Below are 20,479 nucleotides of genomic sequence, written 5' to 3' on the forward strand. Positions count from 1 at the left end.
ACCTTTAACGAGGTAACATCGTCTCCGTATTTTTGTCTGTTTTATCAGGGTTATTAGTGGCGTAAAGTTTTGAAAATTTGCTTACAGTGACTTTTTGTACTGCTGAACATTTTGGTGAATTTTCAAGTATTTTCATCGAACAGTTTTCCTATAATTATTAACGAAAGTTCTCATTAAATTAATAAAATTTGCCAGCAGTTCGTTAGTTGAGTGTGGTGGGGGTAGCTAACTCAAGTGGAGACATCTATTGTTCTATTGTTGATCAGGATCAGGTAAATAATAAACAGTTCAAATAAACAAAACTGCTACACTATGTCTGCAGCGAATGAAAGTGGGGATATGGCTGCTAGTGAGATACTGGTTAAGAGTGGGGGCACCGATGCACTTAGTTGTATACTTCAGCGAATAAACTCCATTCATGAAGATTTAAAAAAAGATATCTCTGATCTAAGGGCTGAAAACAAAGAAATAAATAAAACTCTAAATAATTTTAAAGATGAAATCAAACTGAACATCACTACTGTTACGAATGATTTGAGTAAGTTAAAAAATAAAATGATAGCAGCAAATCAAGAAAACCTCTATTTAAAGGAGTGCATAAACAACTTGCAAGCTACCTTAAATGAAAATACACAGGTACTGAAATTTAATAAAATCAAAATCACAAATGTTCCTACTAATATTAACTTAGATATTCTTACAGTAGTTAAGAAAATCTCGTTAGTCATAAGATACGAGCTTCTGGAAAACAGTTTGGAGGAATGTTATCGTATTAAAGCATTGAATTCCAATAATTCTCCAATTATATTTAAGTTTGTTAAAAACTGCGATAAACTTCAGTTCTTGGATTGCTATAGAAAGTATATAAGAAATAGCACACTCACATTAAATTCTGTTCTGAATGCTTCTGATGACGCCAATTTGAATACTCAACTTTATATTTCTGAGCATATGAGTCCTCAGACCTACAAACTGTTTAAACAGGCGAAAAATCTGAAAAATGTGGGGAAAGCCAAGTTTGTTTGGTTTAGAAATAATAAAATTTTAGTAAGAAAAGTGGAAGGTGTACCTGCAGCCGTAATCAGATCAGAATTAGATATTCAGCATTTGTTTGGACAATTTGCAGCTACCCCATTATCTGATGAGACAGAAATTGATGGTCCGGAAACAGACAAATCTGATTCTTCAAGGTCTGGTGCCACCAGAAAAAGGAAAACAAAGAAATCCCCTACTGGTTCAATAAAACCTTTTTTAAAGAAGAAATGAAAAAACCTAAAGGTAAAACTTGTAACTCCATAAATGTAATTGCACATAATGAACTGAAGATTCCATATTTACATGAAAATAAGTCTATGCAAGAAAACTTCTGCTCGGTTGCTTTTTGGAACATCCAAGGTTTCTCCAACTTCAAACTCAGTGTTCCTGAACTTTCTCAAGATACCATTTACTGCTTATCTGAAACCTGGGTAGCCTCAGATACCTTCAAGCTGCCAGCGTACATGTCTGATATTTCTATGGTCTCATCGCCGGCTGTTAAACAGAAGAGTAAAGGAAGGGCAAGTGGTGGCCTGGCCATCATTTTCAGTAACAGTTTGTATAAAATAAATGTCATTGAGAAGTGTGAGTACTGGATGTTTGTAAAAGTAATACTAACAGAGACTAATTATGTGTTTATTATTGGTCTTTTTTATTTTAAACCTTCCCTTGACCTAGATTATATCCTAGATATTCTTAATGATTCCCTTAATAGCCTGCAATCTAAATTTGGTAATAATCTGATACTCCTGGGAGGAGATTTTAACTGCAGGATGGGCCTTTTGAACCAATTTGATGTAGAAGTACTTTATAACACATATCTTAGTGGTAGTCGCAGTAGCCAGGATGATGTGGTTAACACTAGAGGTCAACTATTAGTTGATCTATTGGAGAGCAATAACTTTCTCTTACTTAATGGCAGATCACCAAGTGATACTGCTGGAAATTTTACCAGTATAAATTATAATGGTCAAAGTGTTGTGGACCTGCTTTGGTGTAACCTGAATTTTGCTCATCATATTAATGATTTTTGTGTCACATCTCACATATCACAATCAGATCACTTTCCTATAACTACCATTCTTAATTATAACACTAAAAAACTTGATACTAATAATTCTAACAGCTTAATATTTAAAGATTTTCTTTTATGGGACCCTTTTAAAAGTTTACTATTCGCAGAAACCCTGAAATGTTCCTCTAAAGTGGGCAACATTAATAGTGATAATATAAATGACTTATATACTAACTTTGTTTCCGCTTTATATGATACTGCTGATTCGTTAAAACTTACTTTCCAAAAGAAGGTTAATCTAAATAAATCAACCCGAAATAACTGTCCCTGGTTTGATGGTGAGTGTAGAAAAGTTAAAGCTGCTGTAAAGACCTATTTTAAGTTGTTCAAGGGCAGTGGTTATGATGCAGTTCAGAAGGTGAATTATATCAGTTCCAAAAAATATTACAAGAATGTAGTTAAACTGAAAAAGCGAAATTATGAAAAAGAATTAATAAATAGTTTAAATCAGTGTAATAATAGTAAATTGTTTTGGCAAACGGTCAATAAATTTCGCCCTAAAAATATGCAATTGAACTTCATTAATATGGAACAGTGGATGGTTTATTTTAGGAATTACTATGGGGAGTCTGATATCCGTAATGACTTATTTTTTAGTGTATCTTGTCCTCTCCTTGACTGTCCTGTAACGTTAGAAGAAGTGAAATTTTCATTACATAAATTAAAGTGTGGCAAAGTTCCTGGACATGATAGATTGCCCAGTGAATATTTTAAATATCTCCCTGAGAATTGGCTATTATATTTAGTTTGTTTTTTTAATAAAATTATTGAACAAGAGAAGATCCCCGACGGTTGGTCTAAATCTATAGTTTCGATGATTTATAAAAAAAGGTGACAGGACTGTTCCTGATAATTATAGACCAATATCTCTACTATGTGTTATGTTAAAAATATTCTCTCAAATAATGTTAGAGAGGTTGATGGTATGGGATGATAATGTCAATGTATTACCAGAATCTCAGTGTGGTTTTAGAAAAGGGCGCTCATGTATAGACAACTTATTTATATTGAATACTTTAATCCAATTTAAAATTGATTACAGAAATTCTAATTTATTTGTTGTATTTGTAGACTACAGGAAAGCCTTTGATTGTGTGAACCACAATTTGCTTTGGCATAAACTAAATTATATTGGAATGAGTGGCAAACTGATAAGAATCCTTAAAAATATGTATGATAATGCAACTTTAAGGGTAAAAAGTGGTGGCTCTATATCTGATGAGGTAAGTGTAACCAAGGGTGTACTGCAGGGTGAGGTACTTTCTGGATACTTGTTTAGTCTTTTCACAAGTGACATGGAAGAATTCTTTCGAGCGAGAGGTGTCTCGGGTATTCCAATTGCCTCAGATACTGATGTCCTCTTATCTCTTTATGCGGATGATAGTGCTATCTTTGCTGACTCTTTGCCTGATTTAGTAAAAAAAATAGATATCCTTGCTAGTTATGCCAAGACTAACTGCTTAGAGGTGAACTCCATCAAAACAAAAATTGTATATTTCCATAGGGGTCGTGCAAAAAAACTTAAAAAAATGAACTATTTGGGGCAGGAAATTGAACTTGCCCAGTCTTGGAACTACTTGGGAGTTAAATTCTCGGATTCTGGACTCTTTCACCTTCAGTCTAAATTTGCTGCTTCCAAAACCTCCTCTGCTGTAGGATCTGTTCTGGAGTTGTGCCGAAAGGGAAAAATAACGTCTATGAAAAGCAGGATCAGAGTGAATGATGCTATTTCTTTGAGTACTCTTTGCTATGGAGTTATTATATGGGGACTTCGGTATCTTCCAGCAATAGAAAAAGCACATTTACACTTCTATAAAAAGTTATTTTCTCTAAATAAAAATACCCCTGCATGGTTGATCCGCACTGAACTTACGCTGGACAATTCCAGCTACCGAGTCTTAAAACTTACATTAGCCTGGATTAATAAACTGCTGAGTATGGAGGACAACAGGCTTCCAAAAATATGTTTTTCGCAGCTTAAACATGCCCACTTTAACTACCATAGTTCAATAAAATTTAACTGGTTCTCTCAAATTGATAACTTGCTCACCCAAATTCACTCTAATTCCATTTTATTAGAAACAAATCCTGTCCTTTTTAAAAAATCAATTACACCTACATTAAATAAGTTTAAAGATTTTTTAAAAAATAAAGATTTTGAACTGCTGCTCTCTGCAAAATATAGTCCATTTTATACTAATCTATTCACTCTTACTTATGATAAGGAGCCCTACATTGACCTTAACTTGCCATTTGGCATACTAAAACTTTTCACGCAATTGAGGCTTTCTGGTACATATCAAGTTAAATTAATGGTTAAAAACACCACCTATATCATCAAACCTAAAGAGTTGTGTACAATATGTAATTATAAGGCTGCTGAGGACTTATTTCATTTGATTGTTGTTTGTCCGATATACGAACCACTTCGCAAGCATCATATACCACAGGTTATAAATGTTACCCCACAGCTGTTTCCTAATGTACTAGCCATTAATACTGAACAGGAAATAAAAAATCTATACTATTATATTGTAAACTGTTTAAAGATCAGATCGTTTATATTAAATGAATAATTATCAATTTTGATTACTGCCTTTCTTTTCTGAATTTAAATTTCATGTCAATTTTATTGTATTGTATTCTTCTTATTTTTGTTTTTCAACTACCTACTCTTGTACAAGCTATTGTAATTTTTGTCATTGGCACTTCTTTTTGTATTGTTTCGCTGTTGCTAATTTCTTGTATTATCAATTTTCTAACTATTTTTAATTTTCTGCAGTCATTCATTGTGGTCTCTTATTGTTGGATTATCATATGTCTGCTAAACTTGTAATGATGTAAATACCAAACTCTATTTGTATGGGGTTCACCCCGTTGTCAAATTATAAATAAATAAAAATAAATAAATAAAAACAATACTAGATTGCGTCTACTAATGCCTAAAACTGTTAGTTTACTATTTGAATAAGTAAAGCGTGAATTTGTTAGTCCAGATTTTTGAAATGATTTTATACTTTCTCGTATCTGACGCCTGAAATGATCTCAGAGTCTAAAATAATTTGTACAAATTGGTCTGTGTGGGTTTGATCAATATAACTACAAAAAAATGTCTCAGAAAATTCCAATTTGTTGAAATCGAAGTAGATATTTCGAATCTATATCGACATTATCACTGGAAGTACTACTTTACAATCGATTTTTGAGTTTTCATGAATGATTTCTAATTAGATTAAAGTTCAAATTGGATTGTTTCGAATCTATATCGACTTGCTAACTTGAAGTGTTACTTTACCATCGATTTTTGAGTTTTTATCAATCATTTCTAGAAGTGCTTTACCGATATTCTTCAATCTTCCCTCTCAGAACACATACCTCTTCCTGCAACAGATTGGGTTCAGTACCTTGGACTCTTCATGAACTAAACGCCTAACCTAAGAATCCATATTCTAGTCATAAACCGAAAGAGCTAAACAGACGATTCAAACTTCACTCTAGACTTTTCGACAAACGATCGAAACATTTACAAAGGCAACAAACAACTTAAATAAAAGCTTGTCATATCTGCAATCTTTTCAATCAATAAAACTCTAATCGCTAATCGGTCCTAACTACTACCTTGCACCGAGAACACTCCCTTGTTCCCAGATGGTTCCCAGAAGCTCCTTTGATCCCGCTACGCGAACTGAGGTTCAACGCCTCAGTTTCCTAACCAGCTAGTTTCCCGCATTACCAGGAAATACACCAAAATAGTTAGAAGCGCCGGTGGCCTCGCGATCTCCTTCTCATAGAAGTAAGTGCCATTACAGAAGTTTACAAAAAATGTAACAACAATAAGAACAAGAACAAGAACAATGTTTGAAAATGCCGTTTTTGCTCATTTTCAGCAAAAATTTCTTTTCGAAATATTTAAGATCTGGGTTGTTGCAAAAAAAAATTACAGTTATAAAGGAAGATTTTCCCTATAATTTAAAGAAAATTTGAGAATTTTATCTTTTAAAGAAAAAGAGAAAAAAATTGCCAAATTAGAGTGTTTTTCAACGTTACGCTTTTTCGTGCAGTTTTTGACGATCAACCCTTCTACAACTGTCCTACCAAGGCGCCACGGTAGCACCCAACCAACCGCCTGTATCTCCCTCCCAAAGTGGGCCGCGGCCCTATTGCCTCGCTACTTGGGGCCCACTGTTAGCTACATTTGTCACCATCCTTCCATGATATAAATGGTCATGTTCATCCATCAAGATAACTGGAGGAAACGTCCACTGAATCCGCTCTGGATTCTCCAGCCTACTCACACATTTACCAAGGTGCCTTATTTCGGCTCAACATTCTACTTTGCTTGCCTTATAGTGCTACAATTAATAACTTGAAATCCACCATTTGTAGTATTAATTTCTCCCTTCTCTCTTGAAGCCTAGAGAAATTAAAGCGATCGTTCATTCAATTCAGAGATTCAACGGAAATACCCCACTCTTAAAGTAAAAACCAGCAAATAGTCTGACGGTCTCCTGTACCTGTAGCTCATCTTGATGAGGCATTCAGTTACAGAGGTCCTGAAATTTGAGTTCAATGTGGGCTTGCTGAACATGTGGTTTTTTTTAGAGAGCATTTGGGTGTTAGTCAGTTGCGTAGCTTCCTTTTGTGGATCCAAGACTAAGTACCTGAAATATTTCACAAAGAAATGAAGCATTGCTTTTGGCGCCACTATAGCCGAGCGGTTAAGAGACTAGACCCGCAATGCTAAGATGTATTGTTGGTTTAGTGGGTTCGATTCCCTCGTTATAGGTCTTGGATTTTATTTAATGGTTTATATGAGAAATTTATAGTGAAGTATGTTAGGCGGTTAAGAGACTAGATCCGCAATGCTAAGATGTATTGTTGGTTTAGTGGGTTCGATTCCCGGTGTCTAGACCTTGGATTTTATTCAATGGTTAATATGAGAAATTTATAGTAAAGAATGTTTGCTAGTCGCCTCCGTCCACGACACCTAATTTGGTAGTTGGACGTTAAGCCCCACGCCTGGAAAAATAGGCGATTACTTTACTTTTTTTTTTTACAACTGTCCTACTGGACTCAATGCTATTCTTTGAGAGTCTGACCATTGGATGAATTCTCCTCTCATGCTGCTCATGTATTGATATACATCAGCTCCTCTTGTTGCAAAAATTTACTGCAGTTGTGATAATAAAGTAAAAAAATAAATAAATAATAAAATAAAGATGAAAGTTTCCCTCGTATCGTCTCAGTAATGGTCATTATAATGATCACAAAGAAGAGTTTTACGAATAAAAATTCAAGTTCTTTATTATCTTCAAAATGGCGATTTTTGATCTTAAACAGAATTCTAAAGATTAGACCGGATGAACTTAGTATAAATAATGTATAAATTCAATCTTGGAACAGTTTAATGTTCTATTAGAATTTATTACAGTTATTTATTATTATTAGAAGATTTCAACGAAATATATATATTAACGTATTACAATAAAAGAGAACAGTAAATATAAAGCAGATTTATAATCGTATTACGAGCAAAAGAAAACGAACCAAAAAAGTGAACAGTGAATACAGGTAGCGGTTTTTGTGGTTCGAAGAAAGAAACAGGTTTATTTTTATCGCTCGTCTTTTCATTTTTTCCCCTTTTTAAGCTCCCACTTTTTTCCCTTTTCCCCATTTTGTGCCACCTGTCAATTCCAGGACTATATTCTAATTTTACTTTCGGTTTTTAACTTCTATTTTTTTTCTCAAACACGAATTTAAACGTTTACATTTGACATTACTTATGAAAAAGCTTTGCATTGTAAATATACTTATCAACAGTTGCAAAATATAAAGGTTTTTGGAATTTGCATTTTACTTTTTATGGAATCAAGGGATTTAATAGATTTTTTTTCCCCCTTAGGCTTTGCAGACAGTCGGATACGAGTCCTTCTTTTAGAGCCAAGAATTTACGCTGAATTCAATTTGCTGCCCTCTTTAGGCACGCTTATAAGACATCACGTTTAACATTTAACATTAACCCGTCTGGACGTACGCTATTGAACCGTGGGCTTTCAACGAAACGCTCCAATCTTCCACGAATTCAATCGCTTCAGTCTAAAATTCTCCGCACTATCGTTAAACGGCTCCATTTTTACGTTTCCAATTCTAACTATCCACCGCATACTTGGGAATTCCGTTTGTAGGTCCTGGTTTGCACGAAATCGCTATAAAAGTATTCTTTCAGAACTTGCACTCTCATTCCAATCCTCTTGTTCGTCCAGTTATCATCTCATCACCTTCCAGATCATCCTTCCCGGACGATTAAAACCAGCCAGTGGCCCCACGATTTTCTCTCATCTGAAGAGAGGTTCTGGGGTTAGCGAAATCAACTTTTCAGTTTATTGACGAAATTTTACCAACCAGCGGGAGTTTCTGATCCGATTGAACTATGTTCTTTAAGATATTGGTTATTGCCTTTAACATATTGGAATGTATCTATCACCATAGCGTTTATTCTTATATAACTGGATCGTTCGATGGGTCTTCATTCCAGAATCTTTGCAAGATTTTCTTTAGAGACAATCAATCCATAATAACGCTGGTGATATGTTATCACTGGGTAACTTCTTTCCTCAATTAGTGAGTTTGTAGTGGTGTCAGTTATTGTCATTGTTACTTATAGCGTATCTAGCGCTGGTGTAACTTAACAAATAAATTTTTTAAAAAAAATACTTTACATAACTAAGTTATATTTTAAAATTTATCAGTATAGTTCAAATTGGCTCATTTATTTCTACAAAAATATTCGCACAAAATGAGGCATTTATTTGTTTATGTTGAATTAAAGTAATTTTGTGTATTTATATGTAATATTTACTTACTGGTTTTCTGTCTTATCCTAGACTAAAAGCGATGTTTTCTATTTTAAGTGGATCTGAGACATTTCACGTTGAATGTATCGCTTTGATATTGCAATTGTTTGCCTGTTTCTTTTTTATCTTCATTTTAAGTTAAGTTATCGTCTTCAGCTGATAGAAGATCGCACTTGGATTGGTTATTTTACAATAACACGGCGTTCATACATATTTTTCTGTTTCTGAACGGCTCAATTGTTAAAATATAAGATGGGGACGCATCGAAAAACTCAATAACGTTTTTGGTACTGATCAGATGCTAGAGTCTTTTAGTATTTTCTTTTTTCTTATGGGTACTGGAGTTAGCGAAATCAACTTTTCAGTTTTGTTAACGAAATTTTTGTAACCAGCGGGAGTTCCTGATCCGATAGAACTATATTCTTTAAGATATTGGTTATTGTTAGACCTTAGGAGCGTATCTATCACTGTGCGTATCTATTCTTATATATAACTGGATCGTTCGAAGGGTCTTCATTCCAGAATCTTTGCAAGATCTTCTTTAGAGGTAATCAATCCATAATGAAAACCAGTTTTTTTGGTTTTTGGACAGAGTCAAGTAAAAAGATAAATTTGGCGTCGTTCTCTTAATATAATTAAGGTGTCTGTTTTAATATTTCTATATGAAACCAAAACTTTCATAAAGTAAATATGCTTTGGCCACCATACAGAGCATTCAGGGATGCGGTGACAAAAACATACAATATCTTGCATGGATGCAGAAAAAGTGAACGTAGAGGCGTGTACAGGACGTTAAATCAGCGCAGTGAAACTCGTTATGTCTGCCAGTTTGTCCGTTCTGTTGTTGTTGTTGTTTGTCGTCCATTATCTACCATTCCCCCCCCCCCCAATCAAACAAGCGAACAAGAGGAGACGATAGTAAAGCACAGCGGGCAGACAGACCTACAGACAGCAGCTTTGGATGAATGATGGTGACTCATATCCCGAGCTAAAAACATCCCCAAACTTGCTCCAAACCACTTTGCACCCAGCAATGTTCCACTCTCAGCTCTCTCTCTCTATTGGGCGGCCCCCTAAGGATGGGTAGTTTGATATCTTACCCCTTAATGTCGGCCATTTCCTCACATTACAAAATACACACTCGCTCGCTTCCACAAATACTTATTAATCGTTCCCAACAGATATGACATGAAAAATAAACTTTATTATTTCTTACAAAGTAAACAAATCTTTATCTGAAAAGAAAATTCCGCTTTGACTTACACTAACACGACTTACTTGCGAATGTAATAATTCATAATTCGATGTTCTAAATGAACAGCCAACAGACTAGTCCCTGATGCCAAAAACAATTTCTCCTTCATTGTTTCCCAAGGAGATTACATCCTTGGGGGCAAATCCTGGTAAATTTCTGGGAAGAGAAAGGAGTCAGCAGTCAGGAGGAACCGGTCTCGGGGAAACGCCTTTTGTACTTCGTTACAAGAGTCTTAATGCCGCGCCTATTTTTACAGGCTAACTATTAAATTAGGTGTCGTGGCCAGAGGCGACTAGAAAAACATACTTTACTATTAAATTTCTCATATTAAGCATTAAATAAAATCCAAGGCCTAAACACCGGGAATCGAACCCTAGTGGGTTCGATACAATACATCTAAGCTTTGCGGGTCTAGCCCCTTAACCGCCTAACATACTTTACTGTAAATTTCTCATATTAACCACTAAATAAAATCCAAGGCCTAAACACCGGGAATCGAACCCTAGTGGGTTCGATACAATACATCTAAGCTTTGCGGGTCTATCCCCTTAACCGCCTAACATACTTTACTATAAATTTCTCATATTAATCACTAAATAAAATCCAAGGCCTAGAACAGGGAATCGAACCCACTAATCAACAATACATCTTAGCATTGCGGGTCTAGTCTCTTAACCGCCTAACATACTTTACTATAAATTTCTCATATTAACCACTAAATAAAATCCAAGGCCTAGACACTGGGAAATCGAACCCACTAATCCAACAATACATCTTAGCATTGCGGGTCTAGTCTCTAACCGCCTAGCATACTTTACTATAAATTTCCCATATTAACCATTAAATAAAATCCAAGGGCTAGACTGGGGGAATCGAACCCACTAACCAACAATACGTCTTAGTATTGCGGGTCTAGTCTCTTAACCGCCTAACATACTTTACTATAAATTTCTCATATTAACCACTAAATAAAATCCAAGGCCTAAACACCGGGAATCGAACCCTAGTGGGTTCGATACAATACATCTAAGCTTTGCGGGTCTAGCCCCTTAAACGCCTAACATACTTTACTATAAATTTCTCATATTAACCACTAAATAAAATCCAAGGCCTAAACACCGGGAATCGAACCCTAGTGGGTTCGATACAATACATCTAAGCTTTGCGGGTCTAGCCCCTTAAACGCCTAACATACTTTACTATAAATTTCTCATATTAATCACTAAATAAAATCCAAGGTCTAGACACCGGGGAATTGAACCCACTAAACCAACAATACATCTTAGCATTGCGGGTCTAGTCTCTTAAACGCCTAACATACTTTACAATAAATTTCTCATATTAACCATTAAATAAAATGCAAGGCCTAGACACCGGGGAATCGAACCCACTAAACCAACAATACATCTTAGCATTGCGGGTCTAGCCTATAACCGCCTAACATACTTTACTATAAATTTCTCATATTAATCACTAAATAAAATCCAAGGTCTAGACACCGGGGAATTGAACCCACTAAACCAACAATACATGTAAGCTCAGCGGGTCTAGTCTCTTAAACCGCTCGGCTACCGTGGCGCCTAACATACTTACACACTATTTCCCCAGTTAGCTATACTCCCAAATAAAATTTAACATTATATCTTAATTCTTCTCCTCACATTCTCCTCTCTCCTATAGAGAGTGCTACCGCTGGGTAGTTTCTCTCCTGCTGCTCTCCTCCCGCACCAGTTCATCACTCTCTCCTCATCACATCCTCCTCCTCACATTCTCCTCTCTCCTATAGAGAGTGCTACCGCTGGGTAGTTTCTCTCCTGCTGCTTACCTCCCGCACCAGTTCATCATAGTCTTCATATTTACTGATTGTATACAATGTATACAGATTGTAAATTACAAAATAAATAATAATAAAAAAAAATTATATCTTTAATTTTCTAGAAACAAAAAAAAACAATCAATGTTAAATCTATTTAACGGGAAAACAATTTTTATGATGATAATTTCAGTTATTTTTCAGGATAATCGTGAAAAACTTCAGTAATAGAATCATGCTTCCAATGATGGAAAATCTTTCATTGAAATTTCTTACACGTATTTGTGAAGTTTTTCACTTTTTTCCTTCAGAGAAAATCAGGTGTACATCTAGGGAAAACTTAGAATTCAAATTCTGCATGATTGCAGTGGTTTGTCATTTAGGTGAAACAGGAAGTACAATAAATAAATAAATAAAGACAATACAGGAACTTTTTATGAACTTATTAATCTCTATTAGTTTAATTGAAAAACATTTTTCTCCAGAAAACAGAAGTTAAATTGTTTATTGGTTCAAGAATTGGCGTAAAACAGCGCTTGGGTTTTTTTTCCAAACCAGATTTTTGTTCTCCAGGCACTCTGTTCTCCATAAATGTAAACCTCACGAAATATCCCTACCAGTCTTCAACAAACTGTACACAATAGAAGCAAAGTTACACTTGGTTATTAGATGGCATGTTTGCGCGAGCGTTCTAGAGTGCGTGCTTGGAGAAGGACTGCTCTCCGTAGAGAGGAGTAGCTGCAATAGAGTAGCTTGGTTTACGCTCCAGCAGGAAATGAACATCGCTCTCGTCCTTACGCTGCAGGAATTGCAATGAAATGAAGTTGTACCTCTCTCTCCGCCCAGACATCTTCGCTCTTTCTCACACCCTCTCTCTCTCACCCAGTTTTCCTCTTCTTGCATCCTCTTTTTTGTTGGTTTTCCTTCACGGGTCATAAAGCGATTTTTTTGATATATGCGGCCTCTTCTCCTCTCTTTTTTCCTTTTTTACTATTACCATTATCCAACCATCTCCCTTGCACTTCTCTACGGGTCTTTCTGGAGTCTAGAATGAAAATGTAAGAATAGAAAAATTGCTAGTTTTTTTTGTGCTTTCATTTGCACCAGATATCCTACGAATATAATGTACTACAAAAAAAAGATAGAAAATTGCTGAAAATTATTCTAAAATTTACGTAAGAAATATGAATTGTTGATTGTTTTTGGTGATTGATTCATCAATCCGGAAGGAAGATAGATTATTGCCAATTTCAGTCTTGATTTTTTTTTATTATTTGGCCGAGCTTTCGACTACAGATTCAATAATTAAATAGGAAGAATAAAAGATAAATTGATGCGTGAAAGGCAGGAGGAGAGAAACTGCCCAGCGGTAGCACTCTCTACAGGATATTAATGGTGTTAATGGTCTTCATGCAGCCTGTAAAGAAAGTCGCGGGGCCACTGGCGATTCAGTCGGATACAAAAATTAATTGCGATCCATAAATCGAATAAAATCGAACTATTCTAGTTACAAATCTACATTAATGCAATTAATATAACATTACAAAAAATCAAAGAAGACATTTTCGAAGACAGATTACAGTAATGGTAATGAAGGGAGGATTCTATAAAACTATGTGTAGATCAGTTATCTAGACAACCACGGTTTAAGGGGAACTGTCACTAATAAATGGGTTATTACAGCAGGCTGAGAGCGAAGCACGCGGTGTGCGGATCGTATCTTCACAGAATCAACAAAAGGTCCTCCTCTCCTCTTTGCGTAGATTGCAATGAGGAGGAGGATTTCAAGACAATATAATAATGGATATGTCCACGAAAGGAAACGAATGTTTGACGACATATACAGGTATTTAGGATGCACCATTTCGCTACGAAGACATAATATTCTCCACCAACATCTAACATATGTGCTTAAGTCTATAGCAGAGCTAGCAATGAAATATGAGTGTAGTTAAAAGTTATAGCCGATTAGAATGAATGCAAGAAAATGATTGGAGAAGGATTACGTGATTTTAATTTAGGTTAAGCTATAAGGATGGCAGGAATATTAGGGTGGGTCAAAAAAATCGACTATTTTTTTTTTTACAAGTGCAACGGAAAAATGGGTTCCTAGACACCTTAAAAAAATTCCCACCAAATATGAGCTCTTAATTTTGAAGGGAAGATCCTCCGCATCGCAGTTTTTCATTTTTTTTTTAGTCCAATAGAAAAAAATTCATACCTCTCTATTAATTGACTGTACAAAAAAATGTTTCGAATGAATTTTGTAGGAAATTTAATGCTCTACAAAAAAGGTATCTTATATTTTTTTCGTAAACCTCGCCATTTGAAAGATATAAAGGATTTAATTTTGATTATTTTATGACAAATTCCATTTTTGTTTATGAATTTTATAACTCGACAATAAATGACTTTTACAAAATGCAAAATACCAATTTTTGTTGGAAATTAACTGCTCTATAAAAATGGTTTCTTATGTTTTGGCGATAAAATTAACCGTTCAAAAGATATTCATCATCAAACTTTCATGTGTACGGATTTTAAAAGTTTTTGATTAGATATTCGAAAAATTTCAATTTAATTTATGATTTTTAAGAAAATTTACACGAATTTTAGTTGTTATCGATTGAGAAACGTCAAAATATTTTTTAAGTTTTTATTTATGTTTAAGTATATTTGTCTCGATTTAAAAAATAAATTGGACATTATTTATCGCTCAGTTAAATATTTATTAATAAAAAAAGCAAAGTTTTCATTATACATATATTATATTATGATATGTTTCAGTATCAGAGAAAAACAATGTCCAACTAGTTATAAATAAGTATTTTATTTCAATTTTCAAACAAGTTTTTGTTGCAAGTTGGGTAATTTTTCCGATGCTCTTTGACAACTTGCAATAAAAATTGAAATTGCTCTTCGTTTTTTGTTAAGCATTGGTTGTATTCACTTACTAATGCGACACCTCGCTCTGCCACATCATTAACAACTTTTAATTGTGCAAAAAATTCTTTATTTTCATTATAACTGTCATCAGTAGACCATAAATCAATATTTTTATCAAGAAAATCATATGGCAGATCAAAGAGCTCAAACAGTTTCATTGACTTCTTAGAAACAAAGTCACTTATGTTTTTTTGCAGAATTGAATCCAAATTTTTTTTATCAATTATAAATCTTCTTGCTTTAGAATCTGTACCTTCGCGAGTCTTAACAGCTTCGACAATATTCTTCTTTATGTTTACTGGTACGGTATCATCAAATAGTGATAAAACGGCAAGTTCATCACATAAGTACCATAAATGTAAAGTCATTTTTTCACATGTAACCGAGGATATCAAAGGATTAATTTGCTTGTACTTAATTAAATTTTTCATGAACTCTAAGTCGTGATTAGCCGCAGAAGTCGCAGAAGTTGATGAAAACCAAGCTTTTACATACACTATAACTATAAAAATACAAAGTTGTCGAGAACTATCCAATTCTTTCTTAGAAAGGACAAATTCATCTCTAAAAATAAACATTTTTAGGCAATAAATTGCCTTTGCCATCCATCTTGCGTGATGAATTGCTCCAGGACGTTTAAAGGAAACTTGATCTCGAGGCATTTCTCCAAGAAAAATTAATGATAATTCCAATAATTCTTTATAGTCATCTCGGGGCTGCGATAACTACCATAAATAATCAATTATTCGTAAAAAGTCAAAAATTTTCCTCTACCCTTAAAATTATTTTCAAATAATACCTGTAAGTGTAAATATCGTGTGATAAATGTAGATAAATCATTTTTATCATTCATAACAATATTAGCAACAATAGTATCTTCAACACCAGATTTATACTTCGTTTTATCGATTGTGTCCCAAAATTTTTTAAATCTCCCAAATATTGGAACATTTGGACCGGATGATACTGGCCAATACACTTCGAAGGCGCTCCTCAAAATGATTTCATAAATATGATGGCGACATGGTAACCAAATTAATTCTCTTCCTATGGCCTTTTCAATTTCTTTGCATGTACCGTGATGGATTCCTGTAGAGTAAAAATAGATAATCAGTGATTATTAATCACACTTTAAGTTATGCATTTAAGAAAAATTGTTACACTTATTCAAAATCTTAATAAATGAATCATTATAAATAATAGGCACGAGCTGATAATTCAATTTATGTATGAAAACAATTCAACTAGAAAGATGAAAATGAAATTTTTTTTAAATATATCATCATTGATTAGTTACCCGTATTAACGGCAGTCGTGTCAAAACACATCGCCTTAATGTAATGAATAATACCCCATTGATTTAATGTCGATAAGATAGCTGCTGCTTGATTTTCTGCCGATCCACTATTCATTTTTGGAACTCCAAGTAACTGCTCAGTACCAAAAGCAGTCAAAAGAATCGGTAACCGATCCACACATTTCGATTCAGCAATGTCATTCAGTATTTTGCCATCCCAATGCACGACGTATTTATCATGAGCTTTGAAGTTATCTTTTAGTCCTATAGCAATGTCTTTTCGTAAGAGCATGCGAGTTCGTTGAATTGTTCTGTAACTAAGAGTTGTATCTTCAATATTTACACCAACACTTGATAGAACTGGAGCTATAATGAACATCGCATCTCTACTACTGACATTAGCTCTGTCGAGTGCCGAGATAAGCTCTGGAGTTAAAATATTTATTTTTGCTCGTGTTATCGGCATTTGAGGAACATACTCTAAATCTGAACCGAAATTTGTAGCTTGACTTAATGTAAGCGTTGAGGATGACTCAGATTTTTCACTTCGAGCAATCTCATGGCTGGTTGAGGGTTGATTCAAATCTAGAATAAGCGTTATAATTTAATTAACGGAAGCACAAATATGAAACGCATTTATTTTGATATCAGATAAAGAACACGAATAATTTTTTATTTATTATCATGAACATATTGACATTTATGATATAATTTATTAAATAAATATATTTTATTATTTATTTTTATAATCAATTCAATTGATTTTTAATTATGACTAAAATTTATGATAATTAAATGTTGTAAATACTTACGACTTTCATTTACTTCCATCATAGTCATAGTTCTGTTTGATTTATTTGGGTTATTAGAAAGAATTTCTTTCCGGGTATCACTTTTTTGATTTGAATATAGCTCTTGAATATCATTGCCAAGCAGTTTTAATGATTTATTATCGACAATATCAAATAATGCTTTAAGTTCGTTCTGAAATTTTATTTCATTTTTGCATCGTCCTGATGATTTTTTTCGCGCAAAAGATTTTTGCAATTTCAACCATCGATTATGATAGCGAAGAATTTTTTTTATTACACTAGTCGATTCACTAGTCGGAATCTGGTTGTTTTTCCATAATTCAATAACTTGATCAGCTGCATTTTTGGCACTTTGTTTGACAGAACATTTCAAAACTTTGAGCTGATGAAAAAAAACACTCATAACCTCTTTCACTGTTGGTAACTTACGTTCTGAAAGTTTTTGCACAAGTTTTCCGATCAAATGAATTTCTTTATCCATATTTTCGATAAATATCAAGTTAATTCACGTAGTAACCACAATATTTGTAAATAATTAATCGATCGATCACATATACAAGACCATAAATTTTGGAAACACTAAAAATGCTGTAGAAATAAATGTATACAAACCAACGACAACATAACGATGAAGTAAAAAGTAGGTGGTGCTAGTTCAAAGTTCACAATTCAAACAGATGAAATAAAATACGAAACAAAAATTCTAGAGAAGAAATTTTCCCTAGGATCTCGTGATTTCTAATGATTAAAACTAAAATGTTTAGAATAAATGAAGAAAAATTTTGATAATTTTGAAAATAAAACTCAAATAATACTTATATTAATGACAAGAAATGAAATTTATAAATTAAATTGAAATTTTTCGAATATCTAATCAAAAACTTTTAAAATCCGTACACATGAAAGTTTGATGATGAATATCTTTTGAACGGTTAACTTTATCGCCAAAACATAAGACACCGATTTTATAGAGCAGTTAATTTCCAACAAATATTAGTATTTCGCATTTCGTAAAAGTCATTTATTGTCGAGTTATAAAATTCATAAACAAAAATGGAATTTGTCATAAAATAATCAAAATTAAATCCTTTATATCTTTCAAATGGCGAGGTTTACGAAAAAAATATAAGATACCTTTTTTGTAGAGCATTAAATTTCCTACAAAATTCATTCGAAACATTTTTTTGTACAGTCAATTAATAGAGAGGTATGAATTTTTTTCTATTGGACTAAAAAAAAAATGAAAAACTGCGATGCGGAGGATCTTCCCTTCAAAATTAAGAGCTCATATTTGGTGGGAATTTTTTTAAGGTGTCTAGGAACCCATTTTTCCGTTGCACTTGTAAAAAAAAAAATAGTCGATTTTTTTGACCCACCCTAAGGAATATAGAGTACTGATCCATCCATTAGTTGTAAGTTTGTATATAAATAGTTGTATATAGTAGAGGGATGAATGTGTGAAGCGAATGTATTTATAAGTAATAATGGTGAGTGAGTGATATTCTAGTGATAAGCACCTAGATCAAGGATGAGCAACACGCGGCCCACCAAGCATTTCTAAAATTGAATTTATTTTATCGACTTTCTCCCATCAATATATTGTTATAAAATTAATCATAATAAAATGGTAGTACATACTAAACCAAAATATTTTTTTATGGCGAGTTACTTGTCGACGACGTTTTTAAACATGCAATACGAACGCGCCGCGTCAGCGCGATTTTTTTGTGACGAGATACACACTTGTCGGTGACTTGTTCAAACATGCAATACGGACGTTTCGTAAATTATTAATAAGAGTTAATCTATGGTGCGGCCCGCCAAAAAAAATTTAAATTTAAATTGGCCCATTGATTAAAAAGGTTGCTCACCCCTGACCTAGATGATGCTAGCTGTATGACGACAGCCAATGCCAAAAAAAAGCCCCCCCAAAAAAGTGTCATTTTCAAATTTAAAAATTTAGTTTCATTTGTGATCATTTTTATTATACAGGTGATAATACAGTACAAATAACTGTAAAGGCACCTTAGAGGGTAGCCTATCCTCGAATTTTAATGAGAATATGTTTCAAATAACAGTTACAGTTCTACATTAACAACTTGTAGTAGTGCGCGCTAAAGCAAAATATTAAATTCCAACTTCCGGTGATTTTCCGATAAGAAGTAACGATGGAGACTTCCGGATACACACAGAACATTTTGTAAAAACCTGTTTTTTTCGAACTTAAGGGCCCTCAAAACGGGTACTTCGGGTACAAAAAAAAAAAAAAAAATAGAAAATTACAAAAAATTGTTGCTATAAAAATCTAATATACGTATATAAAGGAAATGTGTCAGGGAGTATTTATGTTAAGGGGGGAAAAAAGAGGGAAATGTATGTACGGTTGGCAAGCCTGGTTATCTACGTAGATAGGAAGGGACATGAAGAGTTGAGTAATAGTAGAGCAATGGTAGGGATCGGGATATAGGATCTGTTTGGGATTCTACTAAATCCCTAGGGATATCACACCGACCTGTGCGCACCAACAAAGACAACATATACATACGTGCACACACGTTTTGGGTATGTTCGAAGAAAAACCTTTTGTGAATCAGTTAGTTCAGTTTATTTTTACCAGATCAGATATATTTTTCCCCCCATTTTATGAAAAATAAAACATATACCTACGTATTTCTTTTTTGATAAGAAATTAATTTGGGGTCCTATAAATTTTAAACAAAAATTTGAAGAGATCAAGTTAGATTGAAGAACTGAAGACCCTTATCAGCGTTTCCAAAATACTCGTAGATGGCTTCCACCTTGCCATTGAGATCTGCCAAGTGGTGAAGCTGTAACCCTGTCCCAATAACTGTACGCTTGGGTAGAAGAGAATTTTAGAGATTTATGAAATTTATTGATCGCTGAATTTGATTTAATATACATAGAATGAAATCAGTTTACCGGATGTATAGACCGCACGAAGCATTTCTTTTTACCTTCTGCCTAATTAGACAAACACCTGTAGCCTCTATTTGAAAACAAACAATAATATTCAATAATAATTTAAAGATTATATATCCCTGGACAAACCGAAAAGTAGTTACCAGTTTCCCAGCTGATATACAGCTGTTGGTCCATTCTACAATTTATTACCAAATGTTGAAACCACAAATAAAAGCGACTTAAAAAGTTACATCTAGCTCTGGCCTTAATATTAGTTCTTAAAGACAGAAGAAGTTACCTTCTGGACTATTTGGAAGGCATTTCTATCTTTTTCCACTGATTTTTACGTTCTGTTTTCCAAATTCACGCGACCATAGATGTTACATCAAGCTCTGGCCTTAATATTAGTTCTTAAAGACAGAAGAAGTTACCTTCTGGACTATTTGGAAGGCATTTCTATCTTTTTCCAC

The 20,479-nt window shown here is 33.9% G+C and overlaps 2 protein-coding genes across 2 annotated transcripts; one reads left to right on the top strand and one right to left on the bottom strand.

Moving 5' to 3' along the window:
* Positions 1-312: 312 nt before the first annotated feature.
* LOC141448494 (uncharacterized) lies at positions 313-1,266 on the top strand. The gene has a single exon (XM_074116872.1). It carries the CDS (start codon positions 313-315, stop codon positions 1,264-1,266), a length of 954 nt encoding a protein of 317 aa, XP_073972973.1.
* A 13,226-nt stretch (positions 1,267-14,492) lies between these two features.
* Positions 14,493-17,786, bottom strand: LOC141448495 (uncharacterized). The gene is made up of 3 exons (XM_074116873.1): positions 16,276-17,786; positions 15,778-16,067; positions 14,493-15,703 (listed from the first exon to the last, which is right to left on the bottom strand). The coding sequence occupies exons 1-3, from the start codon at positions 16,739-16,741 to the stop codon at positions 14,867-14,869; spliced, it is 1,593 nt and encodes a 530-aa protein (XP_073972974.1). The 5' UTR covers positions 16,742-17,786; the 3' UTR covers positions 14,493-14,866.
* Positions 17,787-20,479: the final 2,693 nt, after the last annotated feature.

Source organism: Rhodnius prolixus, unplaced genomic scaffold (genome assembly GCF_049639745.1).
Source record: "Rhodnius prolixus isolate KJV_2025 unplaced genomic scaffold, Rpr scaffold_2, whole genome shotgun sequence".
NCBI classification, from domain to species: Eukaryota; Metazoa; Arthropoda; class Insecta; order Hemiptera; family Reduviidae; genus Rhodnius; species Rhodnius prolixus.

Coding starts and splice junctions, on each gene's coding strand:
- LOC141448495 (XM_074116873.1), bottom strand. CDS start 16,741: ATGCCGATAACACGAGCAAAAATAAATATTTTAACTCCAGAGCTTATC. Junction 16,068..16,275: donor CACGACTGCCGTTAATACGG/GTAACTAATCAA, acceptor TTTACTCTACAG/GAATCCATCACGGTACATGC. Junction 15,704..15,777: donor CACGATATTTACACTTACAG/GTATTATTTGAA, acceptor TATTTATGGTAG/TTATCGCAGCCCCGAGATGA.
- LOC141448494 (XM_074116872.1), top strand. CDS start 313: ATGTCTGCAGCGAATGAAAGTGGGGATATGGCTGCTAGTGAGATACTG.